We start from the raw sequence: 15,045 nt of genomic DNA, 5'->3' as shown, positions 1-15,045 counted from the left end.
CAACTGGAGGCACTATAAGAAACTAGAAGTACTTTTAAGTCATAAAATTCAATTACATTTCATCTAGTAACACTTTGTTTTAAGTGCATTTTATTATTTACTATAGTCTGAAGGTGGACAAGACACTTCTGGGCGTTGCAAAAAAGAATCTATGCACATCTCAGTATGCGTGAGAAGTCCTAAGTACATAAGTCAAACAATACGAAACTACTGCTATTGGACCTTAAAGGTGGGGGGCTGAATTTCTTGTGGTATAGGCTACTACAAGGGACTAAATAGGAATACTAGGAATGTCAAAAAGCAGAGGAAGTTAACTTCTAAAGGAGATTATAAATCAAATGAATTTGGGGGAAAGGAAGATCACTGTGGGCTGAGAAGTCATGGAAAGGCTTGTGAACTGGGGACGTGAAGAAGGTCCAGAAAAATGGGTAGGGCTTGTGAAGAACTTTTCAGAAGAGTGAATGAATAAAGGGATGGAGGCAAAATCCTGGGAGTGGTCTGGGGAGACAGCAAGTAGATTAGTTGAACTGGAGCTGAGGAACGCGGAGAGAGGTGGATGATGGTACATGGATGAGTGGCAGCCTCTAAGTCTACAGCCAACTTATGGAACAAAATAGTCACAGATAATCTCAAAATACAGCACTTTGGCATGAACATCAGAAAAAAATGGCACCTTTCTCTTCCTCACCCCCTTAGTTGTTTGGCCATTAAATCCTATTCTTCTACCGTTTCTAATATGGTCTCTATCTGTTCACTTCTTTCCACTCTCATAGCCAACACCCTCATCTCCCTCATCACTCACCTAAACTACAGCAATCCATTCCTAAGCAGTCCCTCAACTTCCATTTACTCTCTCTGCCCAACAACATGGAATGCATGCCCCAGAAAGCTACAAAAGCAACCCTTTTTATGGATAACTCTGACCAGTTAAGCCTTTGTGGGCTTTCCATTTCTCTTGAGGTAACAACAAAAATTAACAAGGCCTATGAGGTGTTCCATGGGATGATGTCTCTGCCTTGCCAGTTCCACACCTGACCCCTGAATCCCTGCTCTAGAGTGGGTTCTGCTGGAAACCCCAGGATCTCTATTCCTGGACTCAAGGAACAGATTGGTACAGGAAGACCTGAAAGACTCATCTCTTGTGTCTCAACTTAAACGTCCGTTCTTTAAGGTAATTTCCAGTGGCATCCTCAGTGGGGCCACAGCTTCACCAGGCACTGCCTTGCAGTTCTTAATAAAGGGGAGGATTGTGGCAATAATCCAATAAATACACGTGTCTGTCTCCTCTAGTTACTACAAACTAGTCAGGGATAGGGATGGCAGCCCGCTCACTCATCCCCAGCATCTAGCACAGCATTGTTAGTTTATAACAAAGGTATTCGACAAATGGTTGCTGAATGAATGAATGAATGAATGAATGAAAAAGTCCCCAGTGAAACTGGATTGGGAAGCTCCATGTATAACTGGAATATCACTAAGTATGGGGAATAAAGATAATGGGGACAAAACTATCAGCAAATAATATGTTTGCCACTGTTGACCAGGATCCAGATGTTACAGAATGTTGATTTGAAAAAGATCTCATAAACACAAGGAAGGCACATAGTAAATGTTATTCATGTTAGATATGGACTACCTCGAGTATACAGGAACAGGACAAAACCTTCTCCTAAAGATGAGTATTCACATGTATGTCAAGTGTAGCACATACGTGGACATTCTAAGAATGTCACATGTTCTCAAATACTTCACAGATTTGAGCATGTGAATTCTTCTGGTTACACCACTGAGAGGTAGTCCGAAGGAGCAATGGTGGTGGACGAGACCTGGTTTCCCTGTGTGCCTGCCATGTGACCTCAGATAGTCCCAGGATCTCTCTGATTAGTAGTTTCTTCATTCACCACAAAATAGAAATAACAGTATACCCTATCATAAAGTGGTGTTTGGGATTAAATAAAGCAAAACCCCTTCAGCACTGTCAATAGTTATAGAAATGTAAGTAATTGTTATTATGATAGCTGTTTGTAAATATTGTCATGGGTAATATTACTTATTACTTCAATCTGAAGAACCTGTCAGGCTCATTTTTAATCATTTGTCTACATATGCTGACTTTGATTCATTGATAACAAATGGACAAAATGAGAAAAAAGTTTTATTTTCAAAATCAAAAATAGTCTTGATTTTAATTTTTTTAATATAATATTATTCAAGGTTTACTATAATAAGCATTTTGGTATATTCATTTAATCCTCAAAACGATCCTATGTGGTGGGTAGTGTTAGATCTCCAACTTACAGAAGAAGGAACTGAGGCACTGAGAAGCTAAGTAACTTGGCCAAGATCTCCTATCTAGTAATAAAACAGCAGTAATAAGAGCAAATGTTTACCTGGTGCTTAGCCCATGCCAGTGCCATGCTCAGTGCTTTCCATAACTCGTACAAGTCTCCTAACAAATCTGGAAGGCAGCTACCATTATTGTCCCCTTTCACAGATGAGTGAACTGAGGTCCACAGAGGTTAAGCAATGTGTCCCAGGTCATACAGCTGGTAAGTAGCAGAACAGGAATTTAAAGTCAAGAAGAGCCTTCCCTCTTAATCTAATGCTTTAATAACTCTCATTTATTGGTGGAATTTTTCCAGCTCTCTGCTAGCCTAAGTGAATTTTCTAGACAAATATTTACCATTTTAATAATCAAATATTACTTCCTATACACTTTTCTGAAACTTTCAGGAACAATACACTAAACACTGTGTAACTTTTTCCTGATGGCCCAGGGTCAATATTATGGCTGCTGTGCTTTCTCCATTCTGCCTCCAGTTTTTATTTTAGCTTTCATTAGGAGGGTTTTTTAGTTTCTTTTCCAGATGCGAGCCAGTCAATTGTCATTTTGTCACTGTGACTTTGCTAAGGGCTGTGACGCTAGAACCCAGGTCAATTATAATTATCCCCAGTGGAAGATTTAATAAACCCCAAGTTGGACTTAGGTGTATGACCTTTTATTATGACTACTGAAATTTCAGCTGAAATGAGGGTAAGACTGACCTCTAGGTAAGCATGAATAACGATAAGAAATCATCTATTTTAGGCAATGTTCAGTTTCATGGGTTTTTTAAATCATCGCACATGTCACCCAGATACAAGTATGTTTAATGTTCACTTTCCTATGGAAATACACCAAGTCTTTCAAAAATATAAGACTCATTTCCAAATCCAAGCCACACAACCTGTCCCTAGGGAAACACTTTCTATCCCCTTACCCTGCTTTATTTTTACCTGTTTACTTCTCTCCCCCCACCCCCAAGAAATACAAATAGCTACATTTACATGGTACTTCCCATGTACCCATCAGAGTTCTAAGAAATTTGTTGATATGGATTCATGTAATAAACAACTCCATTTTATGGGAAACTGAGATGCAAAAAATGAAATAACTTGCCAGAGGTCCCGCATCGGGCAGTGGGGCAGCTGGCATTTGAACCCAGATAATCTGGCATGAGATTCTGTGTCCTCTGGACCCTGATCTACTCTCCCTGAGAATATAAATTCTAAAGAAATAGTGACATTGTTTTGTTCACTGCCAAACATCCAGATGCTCAATAAATATTTATTAACTGTGTGAATGACCTTCTAGGTCCTCTCTGCCTATCTAAGTGTTTAAACTCAGTTCACTCTAACTTTGGCCTCAAAGATGAGCTGGCTCTGACTAGCAGAGCAACATTTCTGGCCCTTTCTTTCACCTATTTTATGGGTTATAGTTTCTTTTGACCCACCTTACCTGACATGGTGCCCTGAACCAATCAGATGGTCAACAAATACTCATTGAGTGAATAACTGTCTTACCTTTTGGGGAGCTGTTGACAATACACCAAAGCTTGTGATCAAGTAAGATAGTGTGAACAAGTAGGAGGAGGAGGTCCTAGAAATTGCACTTGAATGAATTAGAAGATGGATTTGTACCTTCTGTGGGCTGACCATGGAAGTTTCACAATTCTCACACTCAGTGTTCCATTTTCTTTTTTGTTAAGACCTTTTTTAGGGCAGCTCTGGTTTACAACAAATCTGAGAGGAAGGTACAGAGGTTTCTCATCTACCTCCCGCTCTCACACCTGCATAATCTCCCCTATTAACAGTATCACTCACTAGAATGGTACTTTTTATACCGAGAATGAACTACATTGGTACATCATGATCACCCAAAGTCCACGGTTTACCTTAGGGTTGACTCTTGGTGTTGTACATTCTATGCGTTTGGACAAATGCATAATGAGATGTATCTATCACTATAATATCATCCGGTATTTCCAATGCCCTAAAAATCCTCTGTTCTCTGTCTATCCATTTCTCCCCAACTCCCAACCCCTGGCAACCACTGATCTTTTTACTGTCTCCAAAATTTTGCCCTTTCCAGAATGTCATATTGTTGAATTCACACAATGTGCAGAATTCAGATTCTTTTCAGATTGGCCTCTTTCACTTAGTGATATGCATTTAAGGTTCTTCCATGTCTTTCTGTGGCTTGATAGATCATTTCTTCTTAGCACTGTATAATGTTCCATTATCTGGCTGTATCACAGTTTATCCATTCACCCACTAAAAGATATCTTGGTTGTTCGCAAATATTGGCAATTGTGAATAAAACTGCTATAAACAACCATGTGAATATCTCAATTTTTTTAAACATGTAAAAATTTACTAAGTATAAGGCACTGTGCACTTGATATGAATTGTCCACATTTAGTCTTTAAGACAATCATGTGAGATGGGTACTATCACCAGTGCACTGTACAGATGAAGAAGCTTATTGGAGGCTAAGTCATTTGCCATGGGCCACTGAACTAAAATGCTGAATCCGGGATGCAAATCCACGTATCTCTGACTCCAAAGCCTTTCTCTTGCAACCTATGCTGTACTCTCTATTTCCCACTTGAAACCTATGCCATTTAATAACAACCACCATTATACTAATTATGAAAGATAGACTCTGAGGTGAAGTAGTTTGCAATTACCAAGGATCTTGAAATCTAAATAAAACTTATAAATTCAATATTCATATTTTACAAATAAAAGCTTCACTGTCAGAGATTATTTCAGACTTTTCTGGAACCAAAAAAGGGTGTCATGAAAAGTAATGGCTTCTCATTTTAGAGATTCATTCGCTTAACCAGTATTTGTTGAGCTCCTGGTATGGGCATGATACTGTGAGAGATACAGCAAACGCTGAGTAAGACAAATGTAGCCTCTGCCTTCACAAATAATGTCTAGAGAAGGGAAGAGAAAAGTAATGGGGCAACACAAAGAGCAAGACTGGAGAATGAGAATAGGGCTGGGGAGGGTGCAAAAAGTGGAGTCCATTGTGGGCAGTGTGAACAACAGATGAAATTACCACACGGGACAGAGACTGGCATGTTCTGGGAATGAGCAAGATGGAAATGCTGATGGGAATATATATATATATTTGTTTGTTTGTTTGTTTGTTTGTTTTAAGAGATCAGCCTAACTATCCTGGGGGAAATAGTTCCAGACCAGAATCAGGGAAGCTGGATGGGTGCTGAATTTAACCAAGGAACTCGCGGAAATTTTAATATAGTGAGAATGGAGACAGTGATGTGGAAATTGGTTTGATGTCTATTAAGAAGCTACAGGCTTGATAATTGATGGAAATGCAGAAGAGGTGGTGTCAAAGACACTGCCCAGAATGTGATTTTGGTAACTGGATAGGTCTGCCCAAGATAGGGAACCCAAAGGTGTGGCAGTCTGGTGGGAGTGGAGGAGATAGCTTCTAGGGTCACACAGCTGGGGAGTTAACTGGCAGGTGGATTTGGGGGTCTGGCGCTTCGTGAAGCAGCCTAGGCTGGAGGTGGACGCTTTCCAGTCATCGGCAGACCGGTGATGTGTGAAGGCGTGGAAGTGGACAGCCTCACCCACGTGGTGCAGAAAAGCAAAGAGGGCAGTCAAAGGAGCATCACAGAAAGGGAAGGCAGAAAAGTGACGCCTGTAAAGACTTTCATAAATGAGGCTGCAGAGGTATCGGAGAAGACTGGAAGAGACACATTCACGCTCCATGTAACCAAAATAATTCCTTTATCGAACTGAAAGGGCCGTCAAACATCGTTGATGGCACCTGCCCACCATCCAGTCGCACACCAACCCTTCCGCTAAGAGACAGGCTCAGGGCGACTCGCCTATCCGCGACAGCCTGCACTCCCTGCCCCTGCCCCAGGGCGAGTGAAGCTGACTCCCGGAGGCTTCGGGCTGCTCCACCAGGACCTGTGGGCATCTCCTTGGAGACCCTGCCTCAAACCGCGCGCCGGCGCAAAGGAACGCCCGCTCCTGCCCCACTCACCGCGCCAGAGGGGGAGATCCCTCCTTCAGGCCAATTTCTCAATCTTCCTCCTCATCGTTTCTGCTGCTGCCCCGCGGCTCCGGATCGGGGGACCCGTCCCGCCCACCCCCCAACCCACTCCCTGTCCCCTCCACCTCGGGGACACCACTGCCTGCCGCACCGTTGGTACAATCAAATCCTGCTTTAGGCCACCAACCGGCGCTGGCTGAACCAATGCCAACACCTCTTCTTCCGCTTCGCCGGGGCACCTCGGCCAATCAGAAACAGCCGTGCTGCGGCGCACCGAGCGCCATAGCGACGGGTGACACCCGCCTCGGGGTTGCCGAAGCAACCACAGAACGCGCAGGTTCTAGCCCCAAGGCTGCAGGCAGAAGAGGAAAGTGGTCCTTCGGGCTGTGCCGGGTCCAGTTCATCCTGACCTAGAGCTACAAGCCTACGGGCAGGTTTCTTAAACCCTGCGCATTTTTCTTTGGTTTGACTTGGTGTGTGCAACTTTTAGCATATGAAACAAAACGGGTGGGATGGAGCTGCTGCTTCATAGGCTGCTTAGTTTCAAGAACTGCTATGGACTAAAAAATCAATTCTCTTCCAAAGCAAACAGTTTGAAAGGATCAACGCTACATGCTACATAGCTTTCATATAGTGCGAACACATTTCCAGTTACTCAAGGGCACTCCATACCTCAGGCAATGACAAGAGTGTTGTACAAATAAAAGGGACTGGGCATTCAAGACTTCTGTATCTGTGTGGTTCACCTAGCATAGGCAAGTCTCTTCACCTTTTGTGAAATTCTGAAACTTCTTGAGAAGAAATTTGAATTGTATTAAAGTAAAAAAGATGAGTCACATTATGAAGCTTTAAAAAATGAAAAATATTTATGCTCATTTTATGCCAGGCACTATTCCATGACATCAACTGATAGTAATTATTTTTCATCCTAGTTCAGAATTGAAAATGGAGGTAGAAGAAGTTTCCTAAGTCGACCAGCTAGTTACTGGTGCACCTCATAAGTGCTAGAGTCAGGGAAGAATGTACACAGTTCTGTGTAGGTAGTACCTACAGTTTGAAACAAGAGCCCAGTCTTAACCACATTGATGCTCCAGATTTCTTCAAGTATAGGGCTTATTCGATCCCATCTTAATATTGCTCAAATGGACAACCTTGTGTCACTTAGTACAGTGGCTCCAGCTCCCAAAACTTGACTTAAAACATATACAATGAACCTTTCCCCGATAATAACGAAAAGCAGACCTAATGGGATAACAATTAAAAATATGTATTCTAACCTACAAGAACAAGGTCCCATTTTGGAAATGTAGAAAGGGGAAATGGAAGCAACTCAAGGAAATACAACAGAACTAATTTAACTTCAGAAAACAGAAAACCAGCAAGGTTAATGTTACCAATTGGAAAACAAAAGTTGAGTGATGCAGAGTTGAAAAATGTTCTCTTAAAGACATTTTAAATATTTAGCTATGAGACAAAATGATTCCAATTACTTCTACCCTTCATCAGAATACTGAATGTGATTTCTATCCTTCTCTTTCTCAACAAAATGGTAAGCTAATATTTTGGCCCTTTCTGAATAGAAGTGAAAGTTACATAGAAGATTCAGATGAAGGGCACTTGCCCCTCAAGAAGGAGTGACGAAGATCCATGCCCTGGGTGATGTTTGCTGAAGTCATGGCTTACGTTGTAGGGCTCAAACTTGGAAGACCTAACATCCATCCCTTTTTTGTTTTCCGATACCCCTTCTACTATGCTGAAATGATTTCACAGACAATGTAAATTACATAGTTCAAAAGCAAAACAAAATGTCTTAACTATAACATAGAAAAAATTGAGTAAAATAAAAATAAAAGTAATGTAAACAGGCACCAAAATAGGTGTAAATTTTCAGGATTAACAAGAGGACAAAATCACTTGCCCAAATTTCTAAGATACTCAGGACTAAAAAAGGGTATCTAAACACGCATGTACACACACTTTCACTAGAGGAATGAGAAAGATCCTGTAGACTGGCTGAAGGTGAGTACAATTTAAAGGAAAAGCAGAACTGAAAGGGAGTCCAAAAAGAGCAGCACAGAAACCGAAAGAAGGGTTTTCCAATCAGGAATGCTCTCATTCAAAGCCTAACAGAAGAAATGTAAATGTTAGCCATAGAAAGAATTAACTGATACTCAGTTATGCTTTAATGAGCAAGATAAAACAAAATGAGTAAGATTTCCTTTCCTCTCCACTTTTTTTTTTTTTAAGATTTTATTTATTTATTTGACAGAGAGAGATCACAAGTAGGCAGAGAGGCAGGCAGAGAGGCAGGCAGAGAGAGAGGAAGGGAAGCAGGACCCCTGCTGAGCAGAGAGCCCGATGCGGGACTCAATCCCAGGACCCTGAGATCATGACCTGAGCCAAAGGCAGCAGCTTAACCCACTGAGCCACCCAGGCACCCTCCTCTCAACTTCTTAAAAAATAATAATAATAATAAACAATAAACTCAAAGTTCTATACATGGGAATAATAATTTGACAAAAAGCTTTTTCTTAAAATACAGGTCAGAAAACTTTCAGATGAAATTTCTAAACTTCTAAGCACCTTTCTCACTCCCAAAGGTTATCAAGTTCATGTTGGGATATCAGAAGCTCTTTCTTATTAAAGGGAAAATAATGGACCATCCTACTCTTAAAGGGCTTTAATTTCGATACTTCTTAACTATTAAAAAGTCATTGTGAAACACACAATACTTTGCTTCATCTCCTTTTCTGTTTCCTCCCTGAAGCATATGAATATTAGGAAGCAGGAAACAGGAATCACTTAATTTCCTTCATCCTCCATTCCTCTGCATAAGAAAGATATGCAGCAATTCTAATAATTAAAGTACAAAATAAAGACAATATCCAACAACTAATTCAGTAGACTTTTATTGCTCTCTCAACTTCAATAACATCTCTAAAAAATAGTTTTCTTCTAACAATTATGAAACAAATTTGAAAGGCAGAATTGTTCACATTATAGACTTGGTAGAGACCTGTACTTCATATAAATGAAAAATACCAGTTCTACATTTTAAATGTTTAATTTACCTTAAATTTTATTACAAAAGAAAATATTATCATTGTAATTATAAAAGTCATAAAAATTAGAACTGTACTGTGAAATTATACCAAGCTATCAAATACTATATAAATGAACAATAAAATTCAATTTCTATTTATTCAAACATAGTAAACATTGAAAGATAACCCCCTATAAAACAAACAAAAATCCCCCCAGATTTTTAATATTAAAGCAACAAAAGAAAAGCCACAACACAAAAATCAATCAATGCACAAAATCTGATTTAAAAACCACTGGGGTTTAACAATTACTATAAGTCAACTGTAGAAGTCAGTATGTGCTAATTAAATTAAAGTTTTAAAATAATCTTTAGATGATTCCATTTCCAACTATATGTTTTCCTATTATTGATACTTATATTACTTTCTGATAATATTAGAAAAGAACCAACTTTACATTAAAATTGCCAAATTTTGAATTTTGAACACTATTTTAATTTTCAATGTCCTTAATATCTTTAAGCTTACTTTCTAAAAAATAAATAATTGTTGGACTAAACCAAAAAACATTTCACACATTTGTATTATATATGATTAACAATGATGTAATCTACATAAATAAATTTAAAACATTAAGTTATTTAATTTAAACATTTTTGAATTACAATGTTATATCAATGGCTTACACATCCAAAATCTGAGCACTTTAAAACAGGATTCACATGTTGAGCACATTTAAAGAACTGATGCACATGATATGATCCTTGAAAAACAGCAAGCTCTGGTGTAATACCTCAGTTTCAGAAACCATTTTATGTTTTACAGAATTCTGAACCTGTGTTTGTGAAAGGAAAAACTTAGAAAGCTATTATATACATACATAAACTTGAAGCATGAGGAAGAAACAAATACTTTTTGGGTGGAGAAAACAAAAATTAGTAATTTTGAGTGATAAAGAAACCTGCTTTATAAATAACATGCATTAGCACATCATGTTTTACAAAGACTTGGCAAATATGAACATTGATATGCCACAGCTTTTTTCAACAACTGAAGAGACTTAAGATTTTAAACATCATTTTTTCTCTCTCTCTTACACCACACACACACACAGACACACACACACGAAAGACTGTGTGCTTCACTTCAGCATATCTAATATAAGAGAATATAAAGAATCATCCTTTTATCATAAGGAAGTTCATTCATTGTTTTCTCAAAAGCTGCTATTTTAGAGTGAAATAGCATTCAAAAGAAAGTAAATTTCAGATGGTCAACATCAGGATTTATTATAGTCTCTGTAAACAGGCCTCTATAAATAAATAAAATAGGGTGGAGAGAAGAATATCCTGAGGTGGCTCTGTAGCCAGGGTATTCAGTAGCACTAAGCTCCATCCTGGAAACCAAGGCATCTAAGAAAGTGCAGGGCTGTTTATATTAATTTATTTTGAAAAATGGAATATGTACAGGTTTAATTATTTTGCACCTTGAGGTAAATCAGTACACTGCAATTACTACTGCTCATTTATACCTATTTAAGGCAACATTTAAAAATTAATATATGTAGTAAATTATATTTTTTACTGTCTTGCAATGAACACTAGCCATGATCGTTATTTTTTTTTAAAATAGTGGAAAAATACTATAACCATGTAGAACAAGCAGTTAATTACTTAATAAACACGAATTACCTTTGCTCTTCAATGGAGTAGTCGTATCAGATCATTTTTTAAGTCAAGTAGTCAAAAGAAAGCAGAAACCATTAACAATTAGAAATAGTGAAAACATTTTGAGTGCAAAGTATTTTGCAAGTCATGGTTTTTCTGGCACTGGACAATTACTATACATAATTAAATAAAATCACAGAAACACTATGATCCCAGGTAGTTCTCAGTTTAAATTTTAAAATCCCTTCCTGTAAAATAAGCACATCTGTTAACCCTATGATGTCTAGACACAAAGAAATGATGTGAGGAAATCCCCTTGTTCCGGTACACCAGGGGAGTTTGCAAAATATAGCAGCAAATCTGGGGTCTTTCGAAATGATTATGCTGCTACGTATAATAGGAATCATTTCAGTGGAAGCTCATAAAAAATAAGCACCGTGGGTAATACTCAATTATCAATTGCCAATAGAGTCTAACTCTTTTTCAGGCAGTACCAAATGATGCCAGCTCTATTTTCTAAAGAAAAGTAGCTACATTTCCAACTTCTCATTTGAGGCAGAAGTTGAATTCTTTAACTAGAATCTGACAATATGGTCTCAGATGGGGAAATTATATCAGCTACCGAGCAGTTTACAATGGATTCAAAACACTTCAGAATTGCTAAAATACCAGCTTTTGGCATTCCTCATGATCCTCTATAAGATCAACTGTTCATACTTTTGAACTTTAATTACAAATGATTAAAGGGCGCATTGGAATTTCATTAAAATTTTCATCCTAATATCCATGTAACAATGTCGGTATTCCTGTGGCTTCTCAATACTCATTTGGTTTTCGTAAATTATCCTCTTGCCAAATCACTTTCACAACCCCATTCATCCAGTCCTACAGGCTTAACAAGAATAACATTTATTTATTTCATGTAGAGCTAAGAGTTTATAAAAGATGACTAAAAAGATTTGCTAGAAGTTAAAGATAGCTCAGAAAAGCAGAAACTAAATAACAAATACTAACACAAACTAGAAAGAATGCCATCAATCTGAGCTATACATAAAATGTTTAAATTCCTTTTAAAGTACAAATATGACAGTGCTTTATATCAAAGATGTAAAATCTGTCAACTGCTTTCGAAGATAATAAACCATAAATGCAAGTGAGCACCAACTATTTACATGAACAATTTAAATTATTCTGTATTTGTTACCTTTTCAAATGTTTATATATCTAAGTATCATATCAATGAAAATAAATAAAATAGTTTATAATAGATCACAGATAACAATCTATTAAATATTATCTATATCATAGAAAGAATAACAACGTAAACAAGAAAATGAAAGGTAATTCTTTAGAATAAAGTAATACTGATCATAAACCCATTAAGAGAATTGTGATTCCTGATTATTTAGTCGTATTACTTGTAATAGAAAAATAATCAAGAACTTAAACCTGATATAAACTTAACCATATTTTAAGTAAAAGACAGCAAAGGCAGAGAACAGAGGAAGCATTCTGGCTCTTATAAAGCATTAGGATTAAAAAAAAAATTCTACAAAGGCAACAAAATTTAACTATTATCAACTGGCATTTTACAGCTTCTAAAATCCATAAAGTTATGACTGGTATGGGGTTAAATTATAAAATCACCTGCAATTTTACTTGCCTATTTGAATAGAAACCTGGATGTGGATGTTTTTTAAGATTTAAAATAAATTTTAAAGACACAAAGGTCAAGACTATAGTTCTTATCTAGACAGTTTCTATTGTTCTACCATTAGAGCCAAAAACTCTCCACTGCTTGTGAAACATGATGGACATCTGCATAAATGAAACATACATACAGAGAAGCCATGACATGTTACCATTTGTCCACAACAATGGCATAAAGACTCCCTGTTCTTCCCACAAAGAACTAACAAAAGTGAAATAATATGTAAAAATTTTTAGTAGCTCAAGTAAAAATTATAAATATATGGACAAAGTACATCACATAAGGTTGGTATGAATTACCACTGATGAACAAATAGACTTAAAGGAAAAGTAGATTGAATGCATTTCCCCACATCTTTCTACTGCAGAACAGAAATTTTTTTTTCAACAGAATAAATATTTGAACAGAAAGAACCATGTACCTCATTTCTAAGAGACCATTTCATTATATACACAGTCTCCATGGTGTTCCTAACAAACTTTAGACACTACTTCAAAAACCCAGGAGTCACGCATAAACAGCATGACTTACAATATTGTTATATATAATGACATGAAATACACACATTATATATATGTATAAATAAAATATATATCTGTATAGCTATATATATAATTCCTCTTGGTTCAATTCTATAACGAAGTTTCAGCATCCATGTATTTCTTTGTTGGTTCGTCTTCAAGATTTATTTTCACACTCACAGGTTTTTCAGGGCTATTTAAAACAAGGAATGAGAATCAATGATTCTTATTACTTTCAAAAAATGGCCAATGCTTAGTATCCACAATAAGTCTTTTGAAATTACTATTAATACTATAAACATATGATTCACTATTATTATTTTACTGTTTTCTTTTCCTACCAATAAATTTGATTGGAAAGACAAATATTAAAAATTCTTAGTATTTTTAATGGATATGCTTGCCACTGAAATTCATGTTTTTTTTTTTTTTACAACTGAAGAGGAGTTTCTTAGTCATTATATGACTAAGTCTGATTTATTAGTTTTATTTTATAAATAAATAATTGTAGCATGTAACATTTCACTGACTAATCCATTAAAAAAGCAACCTTTGTTAATATAGATAAGCATCAAATAATTTTCTGCAAAATGTAACAAATTTATAAACTTTCTCTCATCAAATTTGGTTTACGAATAAAAAAATCAAAACACATATATTCTGTATTTTCAAATTTATATCAAATACAATAATTTCATGTCCATGGATTTAAGTGACTAATTTAATTGTAACACATGAATATGTGTTTTGAAAAAACTTTTCAAATGTATAACAACACACTGGTTTGCGGCCTTGTCCAGACAAGACTGAAGGAAGGACCTCCAAACATTTTTTCTGTTAAATGACATAACCTATACACTGTTTTTCTTCCCCTGTAATTTGGAATTGAGAGGCAACCTCAATGAAAGGCAGAAGCATAAAAGATACTTTTATATTATTGTATAACATATAATAATATTATTATAAGGTCTTTACATTTGCAACTGTACTAATAATCTGGGCCACAAGTGCTGACAACGTGTGAAAAATTATTAAGAGTAAAAAGAGCATTAAGCTAAATTCTAGCCGCATGGAATAATCAAAATGACAAAGAGTTCATTTTTAAAAATCTTTTAAGATCAAAGACAGAAAAGGGGAAATAGTCCAGCTTAAAAAAATCAGAAGGCAAGAAATTATTTGAAAAAAAAAAAAAAAAAAAAAGTCGGGGGGGATAATAGAGATTAAGTAGGAGCAAAGCTCTAAGAAGAGGCGAGGAAGGAATGAATAAAACCTAACTAATTACTATCAAAAGACAGTGGCCTGAAAGACAGTAACTAATCAATTAGAAGCAGCCAGTGACCATTTGCCCTGAAAAAAGTTTTGATCTGATGCACAAGCAGAGTATACGGACACCCAACAGTGTCTGACACAAAGTGCACACAGAGTATTTGTGCAATATGAATGACTGCGTGCGCTACAGGATAATACCTCATTTCTCCACAGACCCAAGGGATTAAAGTAGTAACGGTTATCTAACTAGAATCCCTTAGATTCAGGCCTTGAAGTGAGCATAAAAGACAGACAAAATGGATTCCTAACAAGAAATCTAAGAGAGGAGTTATAAAAATTGTTATGGAATATGTGGTCCATTATAAAACCAAATGGTGTTTATATCCATGGATTAAAAATTTCTTCCAACTATCTTCTAGGAAAATGTTTATCTCATCTGAAGAAATGCCAGGCTAAAGCAAAACAAGGAAATCAGTCA

General features: G+C 36.8%; 2 protein-coding genes across 9 annotated transcripts in view; both read right to left on the bottom strand.

Moving 5' to 3' along the window:
• Positions 1-6,585, bottom strand: part of NEK10 (NIMA related kinase 10) — a 239,980-nt gene extending 233,395 nt beyond the window's left edge. For 3 of the 6 annotated variants that reach the window (XM_032324792.1, XM_032324858.1, XM_032325008.1), the window contains exon 1: positions 6,347-6,581. The gene's annotated coding sequence lies outside the window, so the exon portion shown is untranslated. Of the gene's footprint in view, positions 1-6,346 lie in introns of all 6 variants that reach the window. The other 3 variants (XR_004281324.1, XM_032324693.1, XM_032324933.1) reach the window with 3 other exon arrangements.
• A 2,663-nt stretch (positions 6,586-9,248) lies between these two features.
• SLC4A7 (solute carrier family 4 member 7) overlaps positions 9,249-15,045 on the bottom strand; it is a 109,895-nt gene continuing 104,098 nt past the window's right edge. For all 3 annotated transcript variants that reach the window (XM_032324384.1, XM_032324478.1, XM_032324555.1), the window contains one exon: positions 9,249-13,491. In XM_032324384.1, the coding sequence (XP_032180275.1) occupies positions 13,410-13,491 (82 nt within the window). In that variant the 3' untranslated portion in view covers positions 9,249-13,409. The remainder of the gene's footprint in view (positions 13,492-15,045) is intronic.

The sequence above is a fragment of the Mustela erminea genome, chromosome 1 (genome assembly GCF_009829155.1).
Source record: "Mustela erminea isolate mMusErm1 chromosome 1, mMusErm1.Pri, whole genome shotgun sequence".
NCBI classification, from domain to species: Eukaryota; Metazoa; Chordata; class Mammalia; order Carnivora; family Mustelidae; genus Mustela; species Mustela erminea.
Note: the sequence above shows the minus strand (reverse complement) of the source record. Positions and strands in the feature narration are given on the sequence as shown.